The sequence below is a fragment of the Rhipicephalus microplus genome, chromosome X, assembly GCF_043290135.1.
Source record: "Rhipicephalus microplus isolate Deutch F79 chromosome X, USDA_Rmic, whole genome shotgun sequence".
NCBI classification, from domain to species: domain Eukaryota; kingdom Metazoa; phylum Arthropoda; class Arachnida; order Ixodida; family Ixodidae; genus Rhipicephalus; species Rhipicephalus microplus.
Window position 1 is genome coordinate 88,118,589 of NC_134710.1, and position 16,049 is coordinate 88,134,637.

Here is a 16,049-nt window from a genome sequence, read left to right on the forward strand (position 1 = left end):
CAGACTGGGGTAAAGATATAATAGTTTAAATCAAGAAGAAGAAACGGACATGGGCCAGGCACGTATCGCGTAGGCATGCAGGATAACTGCTGGTCATCAAGGGTAACTGAATGGATTCCCAGAGAAGGCAAACGTGCGAAGGAAAGACAGAAAGTTAGGTGGGCCGATGAGATTAAGAAGTTCGCAGGAATAAGGTGGCATCAAAAAGCACAAGACCGGGTTGATTGGCAGATCGTGGGAGAGGCCTTTTCCCTGCAGTGGGCGTAGTCAGGCTGATGATGATGATGATGTCAAGGGCTACCACCCTCACGAGCACCAGCGCTTGATATCAGCTTATCACTTCTGGTGTTGTTTATACTCATGTTCCTGTTGACATAATGGCGCAAGCGCAAAGCACTGATTACATAAACATCTGCAACTCTTCAACATATATCTGTGTGCGCAACATTTATACATATACTTAGCGTCATTTCATGACATGTCGCTCAATAGAAAAATTTATACTCAATGTTCAATACAAAAATAACACGGTCACTTTCCCTCCGCATGCTTCGCATAACGTCGATTCTTACGGTACGTGGGATCTGACGAACTCTGTTTTTTTTTAGATGGCTTCTACGCAAAAAACGACGCGCTCCCATACAAATCACACATGTTTGCAAGAGCGGCTGCTGGAGGAGCTGTTCGGTGATGAACCCTAATTCCTGAACATAATTTATAAGCACGTTGAAGAACCCATATGGCTAGAGTTTTGGGAGCACTCTGCTATGGCGTACCTCATAATCACATAGTGGTTTCGGGACGTAAAACTCCAGCAGTAACAACGTTCACCTAAAAGGAGGTACGTGCTGTCCTTGCATTTTGCTCCAAGATACATACATACATACATACATACATACATACATACATACATACATACATACATACATACATACATACATACATACATACATACATACATACATACATACACACACACACACATACATTCGTACGTACGTACGTACATGCATACATACATACATACATACATACATACATACATACATACATACATACATACATACATACATACATACATACATACATACATACATACATACATACATACATACATACATACATACATACATACATACATACATACATACATACATACATACATACATACATACATACATACATACCCGTTTTGTCTAGTGGTCCATTCAGTGAGCATAACTGTCCTCCACGGCAGCATAGTTTATATAAAATTGGGAGCCGCTTACTCAGGAGACAATAAAAACGAAGCGTTTCAATAGCGAAAATGATTTATTGCTATGATTTTGTAATATTCATAAACAATCTCTAATGCTTTCAAACCACCTTGGCTCTCTCGCGCTTAACTACCCGTTAAACATGGTTGATATGCTGCTGCGTGTTTAGAAGGAGAGTGCAAAGGGAGACACTTCGGTGCTCTTCGAACACCGGAGTTTGTTAACCACGACGCTGTAACAAACAGTTACAAGTCATACTGACTTGCGTGTTCAACAATTGGCGTCTGTCCATTTTTTGCAATAAATATATATCGAAACACTAAGCACACGTAAACTGCCCACACTGAACAGCACTGCATATCGCGACGCCGAGGAAGGAAAAATAGGCTGCGTGTTCACGCAACTGTGAGCCAGAAAAAACTTCACTTATTTTTTTTTTAATTTTTAACGGGCCTCAGCAAATCAGCAAAGTTTGTGTGTGTGTGTGTGTGTGTGTGTGTGTGTGTGTGTGTGTGTGTGCGTGCGTGCGTGTGTGTGTGTGTGCGTGTGCGTGCGTGTGTGTGTGCGTGTGTGTGTGTGTGTGTGTGCGTGCGTGTGTGTGTGTGTGTGTGTGTGTGTGTGTGTGTGTGTGTGTGTGTGTGTGTGTGTGTGTGTGTGTGTGTGTGTGTTTTGTGACTATTGTATGCAAGGTAACCCTTTCTTCGCCTTCCTTCTTTGGAATTTGAATTAGCCAAAGAAAAAAACTCGTTGACTGTTCACTCGACGAAGGTGGAAGGTGTGTGGCCAGCGGAGCTCACGATATCTCCTTTGGTGCTTGTCTAAGGTAGAGATCTCAAGCTCACCTCAGCCAGCGGACCACATTCGCAAATATCAGTCTCACAGGGACCGGGACAGATGGTGCCGTGACATGAAGACGGGATCATCGTGGGAGCAAGAGGAGGGTAGAGGTGGAGTGAGTTGAACAAAATGTCACCTGATGTCACCTGATGTCACCAGAATTTTTCTTATTTGGGCAATTCAGCATGTTGTTGTGCTGCAGAGGGCTTTTTTTTGCCATCAGTAAACAGCCGTATAGTAACGCGCAGCAGCCGTGACAGGTGCTCTCGCTGCGGCCAATAGTAAGACGTAAAGCCCCTCCATCTCGTCTATACTGCCAGCCGGCGAAAAACGGATGTATTGGCTTTATTGAGACGGTAAACGCTGTTGCTGTTAATCTACGTGCTCGATCTATGCACGCAGCGATCCACGGCTAACTAGCGTATAACAGTTCTGCTCTAAAAAAAAAAGAAGAAAGAACGTCAAACTAATAGAGAATGCTCAGTGAAGTTATAAAATGAAATTTTGGAAATGACAATGTTAAAAAGCTTTACTGATATGCTAACTTTCCTAGTGGCTCTCCGATGGAATACTGCAGTATGGTAACACATAAGAATGCATATTGGTATGTTATGCTAGCTTTCCTAGTGGGGCTCTCGGAAGGAATACTTCAGTGTGATAAAACGCAAGAAAACGTAGTCGTATGTTCGCGCAATCCACTGTTTTGGAAGTGCATCGACACTCCTGTTCCTGCTCCTTGCTACGCAAACGGCTTTGGCCATAACAATGAGAGGCTCGCTTTCTTGATTCGCATAGCATGAACGGTGCCCGGCTACTAAACAGAGATCTTGAACAAAACTGCTCGTACGATGGTTGCTTGAGCGGACAATAATAGAATATTATTGCATCTAAGCTGCAGTATCTACATAGCGGCGTGATAGCGAATTTGGCCGCAGGACGCAGGGCAGGTGGATAGGGCTACGCTGTGCTGTGGTCATCCTATAGTGTAAATGGGTGCGTGCGACTGAAAGCAAGCTATGTTTGCGATTCGCGTCGATTTGGGTGCCTTTCTGAAGAACCTATACGTGCAAGTTTTGATAGAGCTCCTAATAATGAATTTCGAATAATTCGAACTCCTAACAGATGTACGTACGTATATTTCTCAGTAAATGATACGATGTATTGCACACACGCGGCATGAACGACCTGATTTCGAATTTCGCCGACTAATTCTCATTTCCAAATCATTCCGGAAATTTTCATCATAGAAAGCTATTAACAATGAATGCGGGCGTTTTCAAATGAAATAGCATCGCAAGCATCTTCAAGCATACCAGCAAGCGTGTAAATCGCAGGTAATATTTATTACTATCTCTATTTCTCTGTCTTTCTTGCTGGCACTGATATGAATCATCCTGTTGCAGTCCACACCTTCATTTCATTTTTCGCTAATACGTGCGACATAGGCTATCATGCCCTCGAGCGTGATACGTGTCCCGTGAGCCCTTGTTTTTAACACACGAATAAAAAAGACTTGTAGCAAAATATGACCCAGGATATAAATATATCTAGGCTGCCTACATACATTTGAAGCTATCATCAACACCACCTTGTTATTTAATTAGCGAAGCAATTTATTCGTCTTTTGTTAAAACAAGATTAACATATTCTAGGACAGAAATTACGGTACAATCTATAGTACTTGAAGGATGCACTCCATTAAGTGGAAAGCTCCTCAAAATTTAGAAGACCCATCCAGATTTTTCTGCAACCTACAAGCATTTCCAGACGAATAGTTCCCTAAAACAAACAATCTGCAGGCCACAAAAGTGTAATATTGATTATGCTGGCTGCAAGAAGCACAAATCACAGACTATTAAACTTTTAGATTAGTAATGGCGAGAATTTCACACCACCGATAAATAAAAAAACGCTAACAGTTGGCCTGACAGCTGAGTGCTGCATTTTTGTTTGGCTCGCTGCCCATCAACAAAGAACTCTGACTATTGCGAACGGAAGTTACTCTATCTAGCTCTGGAATATTCAAGCTTCTCGGTTGTTCGGCGTTCATTTTCGTTGTGCATTTCTCGCGGTACATCGCGAAAGAAAAGTGCATCACGTATTGACGCGTTCATTCAGCCTCTATTAACAAGCAGCGTCACAAAGCGAGTCTCGTGTTCCGAGTCAATCATTCTTCAAGAATCGATTGCTTTCTGCCTTCCAGTCTGCAGCCAAATTCTTCACGCCGGCACTCGCAGCGCGCGTCGAGTGAGAGCCTCGGGCCGCGTCGATTGCCGCCGCACCGTCCAGAAACGGCTCGGGAACTCGGGAATCAATGGACGCGCACTGCTCGCGCATGGGTTAGCGTCATATGCCACCGCTATACGCTCACCGAACTGTCAGGACGTGCTGTCCATCGACAGAATGTTCTGGGTGGGATTAATGGGAACGTAAGGCAAAGAACTTTGCAGATGGTGTCAATGCGATCCGAAAGCATGAACCGGCACCAGACCGGAAGACGGAACTAGTTTGTTGCCTAACACTCAACGCCATGTCGAAGGCTCAGGTGCCAGGAGCGCCTGCTTGAGCCAGGAAAGGCAGCCCTAACGTGCGTCGCGGGGCAGCACCGGGCGTGCGCGTCAGAGAAAGTCCTCCTCTACGCGAGTCCGGCAGGTGTCTGCTCCAGCAAAACTGAGTAGGCCCATAGTCGCAGCCTTGCCGTAGCGATGCCTGCGCTCCCCGACGCGAGAATCCATACCCACATGCACTCTGATCGAGCTGGTTGTCTTGTTGTCACCGATAGGCGGCTTGCTGAACTCGGGGTGACTCTTGCAGCAGAAATAGTGGACCAAGTACAGAAAGCCCTGGCGAAATGCGTCGTGTGTGAATGCGTACACGCAGCCGCAGATGCAGCTGAAGCATTGGGCGGTGAAGAAAAGCGTCTCGACAGCTGATGTGCCTGGGTTGGAGCTCCGCATGGATGGGCTGATGATGACCGTTAGCAGAAAAGGAAGCCAAAGAAGGAGGAACAGGGCGTACGCAATGGCGTTGGTACGCAGAAGGGTTCGCTGGAGTATCTCCTCGCGAGTGGCCAGGCAGTTTCGCAGCTCCAGGTTGTATGTATAGTCCCGTTGTTCGTGCATGGCCTTGGCGAACACCGCGACGGTGAGTGCGAAAGGAACACACAGCGCTACGAACATTTTACTTTCGCGCATGTCCCGTTCACAGACATCTAGGCCACCCGTCACCAGAGTGACGACAAGAACCAGCGAGATTGCGATCGTCCAGGCTGCCAACATTAGGAAGACGACCAGCTTTGCGCCGCACACGGACGAGTAGACGTCCCGGTCCTGGCGACAACTGCGCACGTAGTTTTCGGCCGCGATGAATAGGAAGGTGAACACTGTGGTGTAGAAGCCCAATAGCGCTGGGTACCACTGCCAGCGACAGGTGATTAAGCTGCCCTGGCTGCCGGCCAGAATGGCCACGATTGTCACAGGGAAGCCGACCGACGACACGAGCAGGTTGGCGAGGGCAAGGTTCGCGAGCAGCACATTGCCCTTGCGCCTCAAGTTCTCCTGGATGAAGAGCGATGAGATCTGGAATATGTTGAGCGTGGTTCCGAGCACAGCCAGCACACCGTATAGGACGAGGCTCGTCAGGGCATTGTGCTGGTATGGCATCCATACGAGCACGGGCTCCCCACCGGTTCCTGAAGTGGAGTTCTCTGCGGCCGGATGCGGGAAGACTGGTGCCGTGTACGTGACCGATTGAAGGCTGTTTTGCTGCTGATGCGATGGCTGCTGTGGAACCCGTTTCAGCAGCTCCAGGAACAGTGAGGCAGAGGATGCGCCCATCAAACCCACGTCCGCACAGGAACGCCACCTGGTAGTTGGCGCTGCTGGGAACTGCGAGAGCGGGAGAAAAAAAACGGTCTAATTAGTTACGCATAGCACAATGCAGCAAAAGACATTGTTTATTCCTATTTTCCCTATTGAATATGAAGGCCCGTAAGGCACCCAGTACCACGTAAGGTTACGTATATAAAATTACAGTTATGAACCGCTATACCGAAAAGCACACAAAGGATAACTTCCTTTGTATAGCAATTACGAAATATTTAATCTTCAAAACATACGTATAGGTATTTAATAGCGAGACTCAATATAAACAAAGCGAATCTTCAGGTGAGAGAAATCACGAGGAAAAAATTATGTCTAGGCAATCACAGTTTCCGTAATACTAACTTCACTACGAAGGCAAGCATTTTTACCTCTCCTGTAAGTAATGACAGACGTTTAGATTTCCGAAAGTAATAATAAACTGGTTTAGTGTCAAGTGCAATCAGTTCAGTTCCGCTAATTTTCCGTAAAGACTTTTCATAGGGCGTCTCTACATAAAATATTGGGCCAAAAATGTGACGTATGCACAAGTGTTAAAAGTTCTGCGAACACTAATTGTAACTGAAATGCTTTGTTCGTTACGTGTTACCTGCATGAAAGTGCCGTCTATGCACCATGAATGACACAGTCCTTCAGGACGATTGATTTTATCGTCCGAGCTTATGCTTGAAACGCTCAGAAAGTCGCATTTGACGACTTCACTGTGCTTATCCTGAAGCGTTTCTGGTCCGAGATACTGAACAAGTTTGACACTTAATCAGCCGATTCCTCCTTCGGGAGCGTGAATATCGACATCACGCCTGGCGATTAGGTTGCAAAGAACGAAAAGCGATGGATAAAAAAAACGCCCGTGATTTTTGAGTCTTTCATTTCGTCTTCGCCAACCAAAACGAGAGTAACAGCGCCATGCAACTTAAAGTTCCAAATAGTGTGGTTAAGGCAGTAAGCAACATGGCAATGGGGGCTTGACGTCGTGCCCAGATCTCCACCCCCTTGAATGACAATTAACTTATGAGTGTCCCATTTGAGAATACATACCTCGGAAAGAAAGCGCTACAAAATAATTGACCTCAGGATAATAACCATAATACAAAAGTACGATTGTCCCGTGTAAAAAAAACGATATAAGTTTTTACTATCCTGACAGAAAAAAAAACGTACTACAATTTTTTCATGCTTTATTCGGTTATTCGAATATGCTACAAAAAGTGTGTCCGCAGCTCCACCGCGGTGGTCTAGTGGCTAAGGTACTCGGCTGCTGACCCGCAGGTCACGGGATCGAATCCCGGCTGCGGCGGCTGCATTTCCGATGGAGGCTGAAATACTGTAGGCCCGTGTGCTCAGATTTGGGTGCACGTTAAATAACCCCAGGTGGTCGAGATTTCCGGAGCCCTTCACTACGGCGCCTCTCATAATCATATGGTGGTTTTCGGGCGTTAAACCTCACATATAAATCAAATTAAAGTGTGTCCGCAAAGAGCACAAGACGTCGGTGCAAGCAGATTTCGCGAGTACCTAAAGTGAAGCGTTTTTATTTCTGTAAAGTTAGTAAGATGAATTTCGCGCCTGCCTAAGCATAGTTTAAGAGCTATGGAAGGTGCGCTATATAAAGTATCAGGCACCACCTCGTGAACGTATCGCACACGTGGGTGGACTATCATTGTCGACTGTCGACGTCATCCGCACCGCTGACACGTACGAGGCCTATACGCACTCACGGGAAGTGTTGTTGTTGACATGGGCCGGTTGCATGGCGCTCGACTTGCGTAAATAAAAGATATTGACACAACCAACGGTATGATCTGTATTGCAACACTCTGAGTGGAGTATCCAGCAAAGGTATTGAAAAAATAAATAATCACACACACACCCTTTGCACCGTGAGCACTGACGTAAGCGTAGCCATTGTTTGGTCCCACCGCTCGCGCTATGCTTGCCGGCGTGTATTTCTTCACCAGCACAGATGACACTGTCGACTGATCAAAGGCTGGCTAACAGGAACGATAAGATGAAATGCTTTGAACTATTCATAACTGACTATCATGCACGCATTGGGTATCAGTAGTGAGAATTAACCAACTTACCTATAGGCTATTCTACTGAGCGTCTGCACAGGCCAGAAGACGTGCCATAGCTGTTGGCCAGGCAACTAAAAACAAACTTTATGCATATTATGTGTAACTACCTACCTTTACGCAAAATGTTAGAGCTCATTATCGCATCGTATATCTACAGCCATGTGGAGACCAATTAATTTTTTCATTACCAATCAGTTATTATACCTCTAAACTGACGACAAATTTTCATTCACTGCTTCTGGTGTTTCCCTCTTATCAGTTAGAACTCATCTGTTTATCCATATGCTCGAAACTGGACTCATTTCAGGTGAAAGGTGTGCTGCCAGCGCTTATAAGGTGTCACTTCGATATTGTAGTGTTATTATTTCTTTGACAAACTTTTGGCTTTACACGCATTTTAGTCATCACCTGGTCCAGTCTGTAGTTATTATTTTTAGGCTTTACTACCTCTTTTCACTCACTCATTATTTACAAAAATAAAGTATTGTGCTTGGTGAGTTCAAATTCAAAAATTCTTGTTCCAATGCAGCTGGGAATGTCTGGCGCACAAAAGTAGGATCTTATATGCACCTTCACGATGTATTCTGCAGAAGTGGTGAACATCACAGTTCACACACCATAAATTACATCATCTCGACCTACCTCTACGACTGCGGCTACGTCCTACGCGATGGTGTAACGGTTACAGTGCTCGGATGTTGACCCGAAGGTCGCGGGTTCGATACCGGCCCTGGCGGTCGCATTTCAATTGAGGCGAAACACTAGAAACAGGTGTCCTCTGCGGTTTCAGTGCACGTTAATGAACATCGGACAGTCAAAACTGCCGAAGGCCTCCACTATGGCGTCCCTCATAATCATTGTTACTGTTAAGGCGTTTATTAGCCGGCAACCAGCGAGCATACGCAATGGCGACAGTCAAGGCCAAGCACGGACTCTCAGCGCGAGCGGCGTCCTTTTTGGGTAGACCCACTAGAAAGCACTTGAGAGTTCGACCCATTTCCGTGTTCGGAGGCTTCGCTACAGTTACCCTGGGGTCGAAGAGGGAGCCGCCTGGCTACCTAACAGCTTGTTACTATGAGCGGGTCAAAATAAACCATCAAGCGCTCCAAGTTGACGATGTCGCGCCCACGGCAGCGCATGTCCAAAGATTGTTCGACGGGTTCGATCAGATAGTTGACCGGAGATGTGCGCTTGATGACACGGTAGGGGTCATCGTATTTGGGAAGTAGTTTGGAAGAGAGGCCAACTACAGAGGTCGGAATCGAGAGCCATACAAGCTTACCAGGAAGGAACGTGGGCTCAGAAGTGGTGGAGCCATCACGAATACTCTTCTGCCGCTCTTGCTCATACGTCGTAAAAGCCTTGGCAAGCTCGCGACACTCTTCAGCAAGCCTGGCTGTCTCAGAAATAGGTGCACACTCAGATGGATCAGGCGTGTACGGGAGTATCGTGTCCATGGTGTGCGACGGGTGCCTTCCATACAGCAAGTAGAAAGGTGAAAAACCGGTCGTGCTCGGAGGGGCGATGTTGTAGGCGTAGGGGACGAAGGGCAGTATATTATCCCAATTCGTGTGGTTGGCGGCAACGTACATCGAAAGCATGTCGCCGAGGGTGCGGTTAAAGCGTTCGGTGAGGCCATTCGTCCGCGGGTGGTAAGCAGTAGTTTCGCGGTGGACAGAATGGCACTCCGTCAGAATGGCTTCGACAACTTCCGACAAGAAGACACGGCCTCGATCGCTGAGAAGCTCTTGGGGTGGTCCGTGGCACAGTATGAATTGATGCAGCAGGAAGGACGCAACATCGCACGAAGTAACCGCTGGGAAAGCGGCAGTTTCGGCGTATCGCGTTAAATGGTCTAAGGCAACGATGGCCCAGCGGTTACCAGCCGACGTCAGAGGAAGCGGTCCATACAAGTCGATACCTACGCGCCCAGACGGACAGTCAGGGCAAGGTAATAGTTGCAGACCGGCGTGCGACATGTGTGCTGACGGTTTGCGGCGTTGGCAAGCGAGGCAAAAGCGAACGAAGTGCTGCACGTAGCGGTACATCTCGCGCCAGAAGTAGCGTTGTCAAATGTGGTGGTAAGTTTTGGATACCCCAGAGTGCGCGCATTGCGGATTTGAATAGAAAGATTCACATATCTCCAACCGCAGACTGCGGGGTATCACGAGTAACCACTGCCGGCCATCGGCGTCGTAATTGCGTCGGTGTAGGAGACCGTCACGGATGGCGAAATGGTGAGCTCGACGACGCAAAGCACGCGTGGATGGTGTTGCGGACGGATGAGAGAGGAAGTCGATTAAGAGGGCTATCCAATTATCCTTTCGCTGTTCGGTAGCGAGGATGTCAACATCGATGGCAGAAACAGCAATTCAGGTTACTGAGCAGGGCACGTCGTCTTAGGGTAGAGGGGAGCGCGAGAGGGCATCGGCGTCAGTATGCTGGCGTCCGTTGCGGTACAACACGCGGATGTCGTATTCTTGTAAGCGGAAAGCCCTACGGGCGAGACAGCCTGAGAGATCCTTTATTGATGAAAGCATGCATAGTGCATGATGGTCGGTGACGACATCGAATGGGCGACCATACAAATAAGGTCGAAACTTAGTAAGGCCCCAGACGATCGCCAGGAACTCTTTCTCCGTGACGGTGTTGTTTGTCTCGGCTCTCGTGAGCGTGTGGCTTGCATATGCTACGACATATTCAGGGAATACGGGTTCGCGCTGCGCCAGGACAGCGCCGAGGTCTACACCACTGGCATCCGTGTGCACCTCCGTTGGGGCTGTAGGATCGTAGTGGCGTGGAATGGGAGGCGACGTAAACAAATGGCGGAGCTTCGCGAACGCATCATCGCACTCGGATTACCACGAATTGAGGGGCCCGTTACTTCCAAGGAGCTTCGTCAGCGGTGATGAGATCGTGGCAAACTTTCGTATGAAGCATCGGAAGTATGAGCACAAGCCCACGAAACTACGCAGTTCTTTGACAGATGCAGGTTTGGGGAATTCGGCCACGGCTCGAAGCTTGGCCGGATCAGGAAGAATGCCGTCTTTGGACATGACGTACCCTAGGATGGTGAGTTGCCGTGCTGCAAAGTGGCACTTCCTCAGATTTAGTTGCAAGCCGGCATTGCTCACACGTGCCAAAACTTCTTTCAGAAGTTTCAGACGTTGGAGATGCGTGGAGAAATCCAGAGCGAAGACAATGACATCGTCGAGGTAACACAAGCACGTGTACCATTTCAAGTTGCGCAGAACGGTGTCCATCATGCGCTCAAAGGTCGCAGGTGCATTACATAGACCAAACAGCATGACGAACTCGTACAAGCCGTCTGGTGTGACGAAGGCGGTCTTCGGTCGAGCGTCGTCAGCCATGGATACTTGCCAGTACCCCGAGCGCAGATCGAGAGAGGAAAAAAAATCGGCTCCATGAAGGCTGTCAATCGTGTCATCGATGCGTGGCAGTGGATAAACATCGTTGCGAGTGATCTTACTGAGCCGTCTGTAGTCCACACAAAACCGCACAGAACCGTCTTTTTTCGCAACTAGAACAACAGGAGACGCCCATTGACTGTCCGAGGGCCGAATAACGTCGCGTCGGAGCATATTGTCAACCTGCTCACCCGACGTTCAGCAGGCGACACGCGATACGGACGTTGCCGTAAATGTAGATGGGAACCAGTGTCGATGCGATGCGTAACAGAGGACGTGCAACCGAGAGAACTTCGCCCGACATCGAAGGAAGAACGATATTCTTGCAACAGGTCCAGAAGCTGGGAACGCTGTACTGCCGTAATGTTGTCAGCGATGGAGGAGCCAAATACATCAGCAGATGATGGATCAGAAGTGGAAACAGCGTTGATCGTACGTGACCTGGGACAACGCATGTCACCGGGTACGTCCAGGACTTGTGCGTCGTCGATTGGTTCCGCTCTGCCGAGACATTCCCCTCGAAGCAAGGTAACGGTGTACGGAGATGGGTTGGTTACAAAAATAGTGGCGTTGCCCTGGTTGACCTGCATGGTCGCGAAAGGTACCAGCAACTCTTTCCTGCTACAAGCACGGTCGGATGGCGAAACGAGTGCAATTGTGTCGGAGAGACCAGCGCAGTAGACCGACACAGCTGTCATCGAGTTTGGAGGCACTGTTCTATCGTCTTTCATTAGAATCTTGCTCAGTGTCGAGGGACTGTCTTCTGGCGTCAAATGAGAGAAGTGTGAGAGTTAAATTTTGGCGGCGGCACAATGGATGACGGCGTCATGGTGGGAGAGAAAGTCCCATCCCAGGATGACGTCATGAGAGCATGCCGGAATGATGATGAACTGGGCGACATACAGAACCTCCTGAATGACAACGTGAGCTGTGCACCCTGCTGTAGGATGAATACGATGCAAACTAGCAGAACGGAGGGACCACCCAGAAAGTGGCGTCGTCACTTTACGAAGTAAGCGGCAGAGTGTATCTTTCATAACTGATATGGCAGCTCCAGTGTCAATAAATTGATTTAAATATCGACCTTGCCAAATCATCACAGTCGCAGTTTGAGCTGTGTCACATAATTGAATACAATGGCTTCGCTAACGTTATCACCACTTCGACTCGTATTGAACAAAATAACGCTACATTACTCGACGTGTTCATTACTAACATAGAAGCTACAAACTCTTTATCTGGCGTACTGAGTGCACCCATTAGTGACCATCTTCCCATATTTATGGTTACAAACGAAACATCGTGTCATTCTCAGTCATAACAAAAACAATCAATAGTTCTTCCAAATATTAATGAGTACACATTATCTGCATTTCGCAGACAGATATCATTGACTGATTGGTCAGACTTTGTTTGTGAACAGGAACCTAATCGTGCCTACAACTGTTTCCATGAAAAACTAACAAAAATTTTTAAGCAATGCTTTCCGTACAAAGAAAAGAGGCCTGCGCGCAAAGCTAAGAAACCTTGGGTTGCTAAATATTGCATCAAAGAAATAAAACGTAAAAATAAACTATTCGAACACTTTTTGAAAAATAAGAATGAAGAGACGCTAAAACGTTTCAAAGACCAAAGAAACAAAGTTAACAGTATGCTGCGCCACGAAAAGCGAAAGTATCTAAACAGCACCTTCAGCAATGAAGTAATGAACAAATCGGAGCTAGCTTGGTCAAGACTGCATGAGTTCCTTGGCCGTAAAGGTAACAACTTTCGGCCCACTGAGCTTGTGGTGAATGGTGGCACTATTCGCAATGCTGATTTAGCTAACGTGTTCAATGACTATTTTGTGTCCTTCACAGAAAAAGCGTACAAGCCAGATTGTACTACATATTTATCAGACAGTACTCCTGAGAGCGCGTTTTTGGCGCCGACAATAGCCAGCGAAATTGCCCACGTTTTCTAGTCTGTAAAGAACAGCACATGTTGTGACGTATATGATATTCAGATTAGACCCATTAAACACGTGCTGGACCTCATCGCTGAATTATTAAAACATATCTTCAACGTGGTACTTTCAACTGGAATCCTTCCACAGAAACTGCAAGTGGCGAAAGTAATCGTGTTGTACAAGGCAGGGGATAAGAACTCGCTTAACAACTACCGGCCTATATCTATACTGCCAGTAATATCTAAAGGTTTATAAAAACTGATTCACAAACGTATGATTTCCTTTTTAGATAAACACCATATCGTCACTTCATCAAAATTTGGATTCATGAAAGGCCGCACAACTGAGCATGCTCTCTTAGCACAGAAGGAATTCATATTAGATGATTTTGAACGTCAACTACACACACTAGGTATCTTTATAGATTACTCAAAGGCGTTCGATACTATAAATCATGTCACACTTTTACAGAAATTCAATCACTGCGGCTTCCGAGGTGTCTTTCTGAAATAATTGAATCTTACTTAAAGTATCGTCAGCAGATGGTGGTCATCAACGATCACACCTCTAATTTACAAGCAATTTCAGCACGTGTCCCCCAAGGCAGTATCCTGGGACCTTTTTTATTCTGCGTATATATTGATGATATCGTAAACATTGACGCATCTTAAAGTATGTTATATACGCAGATGGCACAACCTTACTTCTCACTGCTCAACACTATTAAATTTAATCAATGACGCAAACCAGGTATGCTAGCGTCCTGGACATGCAATCATTTTTTAAAATTAAACTCTTCAAAAACGAGAGCTGTTCACTCTAGGCCTAGAAATAAACCACCACCTTTCCATGCCCCGTTAATGCTCGGCACCTCGGAACTTCAGATAGTACCAAGTGTTAAATGTCTAGGTGTAATCTTTGATGAACATATGTCATGGAATTGCCACATTGAAAAGCTGTCTTCAAGTTTATCCAGAATAACTGGAATCTTGTCTAGGGTGCGTTTCCTGCTTCCTAAAAAAAGTTAAACGGCTCATCTACAAATCGTTGTTCTTATCACACATAAATTATTGTCATCTGGTTTGGGGCACAACAACATTAACAAATATTCACAAATTACATGTCATACAGAAAAGGGCAGTTTGCGCCATTGCAGATGTTCTGTGTGGAAGTCACACGTCACCACTTTTTGAAGAAATGAACGTATTAGCCCTACCAGATTACTATCAAACAAGTATTATGAAACGCTATTACGCAGGACTGAAAAGTGATAACTGTTTGGGCACACTTGGTCGTATAAACCGGTGGACCTTTTTTTATAACACTCGTCATGTTCACACGTGGTTTCTTCCACACACGCGCACGAACTACAGCAAGGAGATGCTGTGCTTTCTATTGCCGTTCCATCTGAATCAACTAACACTGTGAAAATATTGCTAAACATGCGTTTTTGTCCTACCTGTGTAATGCCATTGTATTTCTTTTTTCATTTGTACACTCTCTTTGATCTTTTATGTGATTATCAAAATTGAAGTTGGTACATTGTTTTAAAGGTTTATTTTTCGATCTGTTTCACTTGCATTATCTGTCTATATATGTTAACATGTAAATGTTTATGCATTCCTTTACAGTACTATTATGCATTCCTTTACAGATATAATTGAGCGACATAGTGTCGTCTGATTTATTTTACACTATAATGTACACTCGCCTATCCCTGCCACTTTGTACGGGGTCGTGGTCCTAGTCAAGCCCGTGAAGAGGCTTTTTGACCCTGGCCCTCAGCATCCCAAATGATGATATTTTGGAAAATAAAAAAGTTCAAAAGTTCAAAAGTTCAAGAGCCGATGCACAAACACCGTCCACAAACACGTCAATGACATTCGAGGGGCTACTCTGAGGGCTTTCACATTGCGATAGCGTCGCATTCTTTGCCTCGGGGACTGGGACCACTAGTTTTTCCGCTCACGAGCAGCCGAACTTGGCCGCATGGGGGACAGGGAACGATGTCGTGGAGACGGCGACCTTCTGGGAGATGGACCTGGGCGAGATGGCGGTGGCATAGACGGTGGTTTGTCGTGATAGGGCCGCCTGAGCTGGCCAGCAACAGGCGAAGAAATGGGAGCCGGCTGTACTCGACGGCAATACCGTGCTACGTGACCGGCGTAACCGCAGGCAAAGCAGATGGGCCGGTTGTCGGGTGTGCGCCATCGGTTCGCCGGGGTAGGTCTCACCCATGTCTCAAGAGCCGATGGACGGAATAGTCGCTGCAAAGGCTGCATGGTGGGCTGAAGCTGAGGCTGAGGCTGAGGGGTTACGTCAACATACGTAGCGGGCATACCCGCTGCAAAGGACGGAGGTCGAGCGGCAGCTTCGGCGTATGTCAGCGGGGCGGGTGCTGAAACGACTTGAGGTGGCCTGGCGACCACTTGGGCGTAACTCAGGGGCGCAAGAGCCGGAGGCTGTTCGGGGTGGTACGCAGGCATAACCTCCGCTATTTACTGCTCAATCGCTCGAAGTATAGGAGGTTAAAGGATAGTGGCCGATTGCTGAACAGCCGGTGGGTGGGCAAAGAGCAGGAGAGAGAACTGGCGCGCAATTTCCTCACGTATGAAGGACTT

The 16,049-nt window shown here is 46.9% G+C and overlaps 1 protein-coding gene across 1 annotated transcript; it reads right to left on the reverse strand.

Moving 5' to 3' along the window:
• Window positions 1–1,292: 1,292 nt before the first annotated feature.
• LOC119183269 (melatonin receptor type 1B-like) lies at window positions 1,293–5,976 on the reverse strand. The gene has a single exon (XM_075877254.1). The coding sequence runs from the start codon at window positions 5,927–5,929 to the stop codon at window positions 4,712–4,714; it is 1,218 nt and encodes a 405-aa protein (XP_075733369.1). The 5' UTR covers window positions 5,930–5,976; the 3' UTR covers window positions 1,293–4,711.
• Between the last annotated feature and the right edge of the window lie 10,073 nt (window positions 5,977–16,049).